Source organism: Chiloscyllium plagiosum, chromosome 4 (assembly GCF_004010195.1).
Source record: "Chiloscyllium plagiosum isolate BGI_BamShark_2017 chromosome 4, ASM401019v2, whole genome shotgun sequence".
NCBI classification, from domain to species: Eukaryota; Metazoa; Chordata; class Chondrichthyes; order Orectolobiformes; family Hemiscylliidae; genus Chiloscyllium; species Chiloscyllium plagiosum.
Window position 1 is genome coordinate 137,300,038 of NC_057713.1, and position 8,294 is coordinate 137,308,331.

General features: G+C 43.8%; 1 protein-coding gene across 1 annotated transcript in view; it reads left to right on the plus strand.

Moving 5' to 3' along the window:
- Positions 1–8,294, plus strand: part of nsmaf (neutral sphingomyelinase (N-SMase) activation associated factor) — a 98,340-nt gene that overhangs the window by 33,837 nt on the left and 56,209 nt on the right. The window contains exon 14 of the mRNA XM_043689321.1: positions 5,665–5,755. Within this exon, the coding sequence (XP_043545256.1) occupies positions 5,665–5,755 (91 nt within the window). The remainder of the gene's footprint in view (positions 1–5,664; positions 5,756–8,294) is intronic.

Sequence of the window (8,294 nt, forward strand, 5' to 3'; positions counted from 1 at the left end):
TGGGGCTGTTTTCCCTGGAGCATCGGAGGCTGAGGGGTGACCTTATAGAGGTTTACAAAATTATGAGGGGCATGGATAGGATAAATAGACAAAGTCTTTTCCCTGGGGTCTGGGAGGCCAGAACTAGAGGGCATAGGTTTAGGGTGAGAGGGGAAAGATATAAAAGAGACCTCAGGGGCAACTTTTTCACACAGTGGGTGGTACGTGTATGGAATGAGCTGCCAGAGGATGTGGTGGAGGCTGGTACAATTGCAACATTTGAGAGGCATTTGGATGGGTATACGAATAGGAAGGGTTTGAAGGGATATGGGCCGGATTTTGGCAGGTGGGACTAGATTGGGTTGGGATATCTGGTCAGCATGGACAGGTTGGACCGAAGGGCCTGTTTCCATGCTGTACATCTGTGACTCTCTACTTTGATAGCATTTTGAAAATCTCTTGAAAGCAATTTGGAATCCATTGGGGTTCCAGATAGCCATATAAACTGGGGAAAAAATTGTCAAATCGGATGTGCAGCAGACTGGTTGTTTGTATTTCTCGCTTCAAAATCAATTTCTTTTAGTGCAAGCTGTAGTTATGCTTGCATTTCCCATTTGCATTTATGTAATGCCAGCTGCTTAAATATTTACTGTTGCATTAGTTTTTTTAATCTGTTGAAGAATGTCTGTTAGCTCAGTTTGCTGGAAAAGCGCAGCAGGTCAGGCAGCATCAAAGGAGAAGGAGAATTGACGTTTTGGGCATAAGCCCTTCTTCAGGCTTATGCCCGAAACGTCGATTCTCCTTCTCCTTTGCTGCCTGACCTGCTGCGCTTTTCCAGCAACACATTTTTAAGCTCTGATCCCCAGCATCTGCAGTCCTCACTTTCTCCTAGCTCAGTTTGCTGGACAGCTGGTTTGTGAGTTACAGTGATGCCAACAGCGTGTGTTCAATTCCCACACCGACTGAGGTTACCATGAAGGTCTGTCCTTTTCAACCTCTGCCTTCAGAGATGGGGTGTCTCAGGTTAAACCACCACCAATCAGCTCCCTGTAATGAGAGTGCAGCCCTGTGGTCTAGTAGAACTAACGTGAATTCACCCTCTATATGTTGAGCCCAGCAACAAGATTCTTCTGAATAGTCATTCATTCATTGGCCAATCCTTCCAGATGACAATGACTGTTTTCCACTTTTAGGGCGGTCTGTGGGTGGCTGTACACACCAATGCGTCTACTACAGACTCTTCAATTTGGGGCAAGTGGTGGTCAGGGGAATGGGTAGGTGGGACATTGGTGTGACAGTGCACTCCTTTCACTGTTTTCATCTGGCTTCTGCTGTTTCCTGACAGCAGGTGCACAATGTCTTTCTGAATGTTGCTCTTGCATTTTGGACAGTCTTGAACCAGTGAATCCCAGGTGTCAGTGGGAATGCTGCAATTCGCTAGTGAGGCCTTGAGGGTATCACTGAAGCTTTTCCTGTGTCCACCTCGGGCTCGTCTGCTGTTTCAGAACTGGGAGCAGAGCACATCATGTTGATCATGGGGACAACATACTCAGCCCATCGTAACCGATCGGGGGGGGGTCAGTGTCTAGATACGTTGGATGTTGGCCTGGTTGAGGACGCTGGTGTTGGTATGTCTTCTTTCCCAGCAGATTCACAGGATGTTGCAGAGGCAGTGTTGGTGGTACTGCTTCAGCACCTTGAGGTGCCTGCTGTAGACAGTCCACATCTCAGAGCCATATCGGAGGGTGGGAACTGCCACAGCTCTGTACCATGAGCTTGGTGTCAGATCTGATGTTGATCTGAACAGTACATCACCACAAATACATGTTCCCATTTTGCATTTTTTTTAGCCTTTGCTCACCTGTGGAATGTGAATTTTGCAGACCCAAACCTAACAGTGATATGAATAGAAGGAATGTTGACTGCTTGTTTGTAAATCCTAATTTTTCCTCTTTGAAACTCTAGGTTTTAATGTTCAGATCAGATCATTAATGGTAATATAACTTCACAGTAGGCAGAAAGGTGAAAGGAAAATGAAAACAGTTGCAGTGACTTTCAGAGTATAGCGAGATATTTGTTTGGAAAACCTAACCAAAGTGAATTTGAAAATTTATTGCTTTTGTGAATACCCTCACATAAGACTGCTTTGTGTCCAATAAAATAAAAAGACCAGGAGCTCTAAGATGCCTGTCAGGTATTTGGTGATTGTTTTTGACCACAAATGCGATGGGCTGAAGTGTCTTTTTCTGTGTTACAGATCTTTAATTGGGCGGCACGGTGGCATTCTTCAACAGATTAAAAAAACTAATGCAACAGTAAATATTTATGTTTAGTCAATGTTATTTTAAGCAGCTGGCCTCACAGCGCCAGAGACCCGGGTTCAATTCCCGCCTCAGGCGACTGACTGTGTGGAGTTTGCACGTTCTCCCCATGTCTGTGTGGGTTTCCTCCGGGTGCTCCGGTTTCCTCCCACAGTCCAAAGATGTGCAGGGTTAGGTGAATTGGCCATACTAAATTGCCCATAGTGTTAGGTAAGGGGTAAATGTAGGGGTATGGTTGGGTTTCGCTTCGGCGGGTCGGTGTGGACTTGTTGGGCCGAAGGGCCTGTTTCCTCACTGTAATCTAATCTAATCTAATCCCTATGTTTATTCATTGCTGAAGAAGATCTGGTGCCCTAATCTTTGCTCAACATTAAAATTTTCAGCTTTGTTTCTTTATTAATTGTCCTTGTTTAAGGACAGACAACATTAGAACACAGTACAGGTCCTTTGGTGACCTGTGAAACCACTCTAAAGCTGATCCAACCTACACTATTCCATTATCATCCTTAGGTTTATCCAATGACCATTTAAACGCCCTTAAAGTTGGCAAGTCTACTACTGTTGCAGGCGGATCTTTCCACGCCCTTACTAGTCTCTGAGTAAAGAACCTACCTCTGACATCTGTCCTTTATCTATCAACCCTCACTTGAAAGCTATGTCCCCTCGTGCTAGCCATCACCTTCCGAGGAAAAAGGTTCTCACTGTCCACGCTATCTAACCCTCTGATTATCTTATATTCAATTAAGTCACCTCTTAACCACCTCCTCTCTAATGAAAACTGCCTCAAATCCCTCAGTCTTTCTTCATAAGACCTTCCCTCCATACCAGGCAACATCCTGGTAAATCTCCTCTGCACCCTTTCCAAAGCTTCCACATCCTTCCTATAATGCGGTGACCAGAACTGTATGCAGTATTCCAAGTGTGGCCGCACCAGAGTTTTGTACAGCTGCAAGATGACTTCTTGGCTCTGAAATTCAATCCCTCTACCAATGAAAACTAACACATCGTACACCACCTTAACAATCTTATTAACCTGGGTGGCAACTTTCAGACCTATGTACTTGGGCATCGAGATCTCTCTGCTCATTTACACTACCAAGAATCTTACCATTAGCCCAGTACTCTGTATTCCTGGTACCCCTTCCAAAGTGAATCCCCTCACACTTTTCCACATTAACCTCCATTTGCCACCTCTCAGCAGAGCTCTGCAGCTTATCTATATCCCTCTGTAACCTGCAACATCCTTCTGCACTGTCCACAACTCTACCAACTTTAGTGTCATCAGCAAATTTACTAACCTATCCTTCTATGCCCTCATCCAGGTCATTTATAAAAATGACAAACAGCGGCGGCCCTAAAACAGATCCTTGCAGTACACCAATAGTGACTGAACTCCAGGATGAACGTTTCCCATCAACCACCACCCTCTGTCTTCTTTCAGCTAGCCAATTTCTGATCCAAACTGCTGAATCACCCTCAATCCCATGCCTCCGTATTTTGTGCAATAGCCTACTGTAGGGAACATTATCAAATGCTTTACTGAAATCCATAAACATCACATCAATTGCTTTACCCTCATCCATCTGTTTGGTCACCTTCTTAACTCAATAAGGTTTGTGAGGCACAACCTACCCTTCATAAAACCATGTTGACTATCCCTAATCAAATAATTCCTTTCTAGATTATTATAAATCCTATTTCTTATAATCCTTTCCAACACTTTACTCTTCTTGAACAAGGAGACAACATTTGCTATCCTCCAGTCTTCTGTCACTATTTCTGTAGACAATGGTGACATGAAGATCAAAGCCAAAGGCTCAGCAATTTCCTCCCTGGCTTCCCAGAGAAACCTCAGATGAATCCCATCCGGCCCAGGGGATTTACCAATTTTCACACTTTCCAGAATTGCTAACACCTCCTCCTTGTGAACCTCAGTCCCATCTATTCTCGTAGCCTGCATCTCAGTATTCTCCTCGACAACATTGTCTTTTTCCTGTGTGAATACTGATGAAGAATGTTATTTAGCGCCTCTCCTATCTCCTCAGACTGCATAACTTCCCACTACTGTCCTTGATTGGCTCTAATCTTACTCTAGCCATTCTTTTATTCCTGACATACCTATAGAAAGCTTTAGGGTTTTCCATGATCCTTTCTGCTAAAAGACTTCTCACATCCCCTCCTGGCTCCTATTAGCTCTCTCTATCGGCTCTTCCTGGCTAACTTTTAACTGTCAAGCACGCTAACTGAGCCTTCACATATCATCTTTAAATAAGCCTCTTTCCTCTTGATAAGAAATTCAACTTATTTAGTAAACAATGGCTCCCTCACCCGACCACTTCCTCCCTGCCTGGGGCTCCAAAATCAACTGCTTCCATTCAGACTTTGCTTCTTTTTGATATTGCTGAAAGTAGCGTACTCTTATTGTACTTGTGTCTGGGTTGCTTCTCCTGGCTGACATCCTTTTCTCAATAGGTTTCAGCTCATTCAAAGCTGCAGATATCCTTTTTGTACCTATTGTCTACTCACTTGTAATCTTTGTATTTATTGACCAACATGCCAAAAGACCAGTTCCCTCATGCCTCTCTCAAAATTGTTATCAGTCTGTTTAAATGACTTCTTAACCAAATTGTTTCCTATATTATCTGTAAAATTTTCTTCAACCCTACAGCTTTATGAGAATGGTACATTATTTCAGTTCTGTCATCTTGTGCATCTCCTATGTTACAGTTAATAGCTGTGCCTTCAACCATTCAGGTGTTAAGCTCTAGAATCCCATCTTAATATCTCTGCATTTCCTTAAAACCCAGCTTTGAATGAAATGCCTACACTACAACCCTGCCATACATTTTTGGCTTGACTTTCAATGTTATTTGACTTTCTTCTGTGAAATGCCTTGAGATGTGTTTCTATATTAAAAGCATTATATAAATACAAGTAATCTTGCAACTTGGTCTGAGTTCAATTATAGTGTAAGCTGAAATTAAAGTTAGCTAAAATGAATTCCTACATAAAATAATATGGGACAGGGTCTACTTGGTCTCATTGTGAGCTCACGATGCAAAATTGCCTATAGATGGTGCATGTGTCAATTTCACTCAAAAAGATCATAATGTTGAGTTATATGAGACGACATTATGCAGAGTGTGGGGCTGAAACATTTTTAGTGTAAAATAAATATGGTAATTTGCATTTGCTGTGCCTATTAACAGTGAGTGCCCAAAATGGTAACATGGATCTTTCCTGTTAGTTAGTGCGAAGATTTGGTGTGTTGGTAACACAATGAGTTTTCAAAACATCTAGCCATGTTCTGTAAGTTGAAATCAAGTAGAGTAAGTAGGAAATTCATAATGTTCTTTCATTTTAGACTCGCTATCGGGAAATGCCTGACCCAAAGTTTATGTATGGAAGTCATTATTCTTCTCCAGGTTATGTCCTCTTCTACCTTGTGAGAGTCGGTAAGGTCACATTTTTCTCTCCGACTCCTCGAATGGTGAGAAAATGAAGGATCAAGTAAAGCAAAACCTAATAACTTCAGCTGCACCTAGCCCAGTATAATACTGTAAATTCAGGGACTGATTATTTCTCTACATTACTTGACTGCAGAGGAAACTCAATTATCCGGCATTCGATGATCCGAATATCGGATTATCCGGCAAAATTGCAAGGTCCCGATGCTTGGCTAAACTGTATCATCCAGCATTTGATTACCTGGAATTCAGTTAACCGAACAAAATACTCCCCACCTGTGTCCTTCAGATAATTGAGGTCCCTCTGTATTTGAAAAAAGAATCAAATTGTACATTCTGTTTAAGAACAAAGAAAGAACAGAGAAAAGTGCAATGCAGGAACAGGCCCTTCTGCCCACCAAGATTGCACCGACTGGTTTTGTTTCTGTGTCTTTGTTTTCAGAAGGGATGACTTAAGACAGATGGGTTTCTTTTTCAGTAATGGTGCCAAACTCCTGATCACATATGAATTTGGAATTATGTAATCTATTCTAATGCTATGCAAAAGAGAATTAATATTAAGGTAGCTGTTCCAAATGTTTATATACTATTTTATATACTATTTTTATATACTATTCACCGTCTTTTCACTTCAACCAAGTTCACTGTGATCACAGCTGGTTCATCCAGAAATGGCATTAGATAAAAGCAGCATTCAAAAAGGTGTTTTAGTGATCCAGTTTTAACTTGTTCAATAGTGCCCATTACAAAGTTCCAGTACCTGCGTATAAGTCAATAAAGCTTCAAAGATCTGTCGTGAAAGGGAGAAGAATAAGATAAAGGTTAAGCTATTTTAGGAAATATTGCTATGCCACCTTTGTCGATAATTCCTCCATTCCTTTGTGTTCTCATTAGGAATACTTTTAAAGATAAATTAATAAATGTATTCTCCTAACTTAAGAATGCTGATATCTGGGTGTCTTCTGCTATACTAGTCTCACCCCACATTTGTTATCAACTAAAATTACAAATGAAAAATCATTAGATATGTATAGTTTCACAATATATACTCTTTTAACTTGAATAAATGTTGAAATTTGAGTGTATTCTTTTAAACTGAAAATGTGTTGCTGGAAAAGAGCAGCAGGTCAGGCAGCATCCAAGGAGCAGGAGAATCGACGTTTTGGGCATGAGCCCTTCTTCAGGAATGAGGAAAGTGTGCCAAGCAGGCTAAGATAAAAGGTAGGGAGGAGGGACTTGGGGAAGGAGCGTTGGAAATGCGATAGGTGGAAGGAGGTAAAGGTGAGGGTGATAGGCCGGAGTGGAGGCGGGGGCGGAGAGGTCAGGAAAAAGGTTGCAGGTTGGGAAGGTGGTGCTGAGTTTGAGGGTTGGGACTGAGACAAGGTGGGGGGAGGGGAAATGAGGAAACTGGAGAAATCTGAGTTCATCCCTTGCAGTTGGAGGGTTCCTAGGCAGAAGATGAGGCGCTCTTCCTCTAGCCGTCGTGTGCTATGGTCTGGCAATGGAGGAGTCCAAGGACCTGCATGTCGTTGGTGCAGTGGGAGGGGGAGTTGAAGTGTTGAGCCACGGGGTGGTTGGGTTGGTTGGTCCGGGTGTCCCAGAGGTGTTCTCTGAAAGGTTCCGCAAGTAGGCGGCCTGTCTCCCCAATATAGAGGAGGCCACATTGGTGCAGCATGGGCCCCAGCTATGCCTGCCTCTTCGTAGGGTATGTGGAACAGTCCATCTTCCACAGCTACATTGGCACCACCCCCCACCTTTTCCTCTGCAACATCGTTGACTATATCGGCGCTGCCTCATGCTCCCACGAGGAGGTTGAACAGTTCATCCACTTTACCAACACCTTACACCCCGACCCCAAATTTACCTGGACCGTTTCAGACTCCTCTCTCCCCTTCCTAGACCTCTCCATTTCTATCTCGGGCGACCGAATCAACACGGACATTTACTATAAACCGACCGACTCCCACAGCTACCTAGACTACACCTGCTCCCACCTTTCCCCTATAAAAACGCATCCCATATTCCCAATTCCTTCATCTCCGCCGCACCTGCTCCCAGGAGGACCTATTCCAATACCGAACAACCCAGATGGCCGCCTCCTTCAAAGACCACAATTTCCCTCCAGACGTGATTGACGATGCTCTCCACTGCATCTCCTTCACTTCCCGCTCCTCCATCCTTGAACCCCGCCCCTCCAATCACCACCAGGACAGAACCCCACTGGTCCTCACCTACCATCCCACCAACCTCCATATGCATCGTATCATACGTCGTCAGTTCCGCCACCTCCAAACCTGACCCCACCACCAGGGATATATTTCCCTCCCCTCCCCTATCAGTGTTCCGAAAAGACCACTCCCTCTGTGACTCCCTTGTCAGGTCCACACCCCCCACCAACCCAACCTCCACTCCCGGCACCTTTCCCTGCAACCGCAAGAAATGCAAAACTTGTGCCCACACCTCCCCCCTTACTTCCCTCCAAGGCCCCAAGGGATCCTTCCATATCTGCCACAAATTCACCTGCACC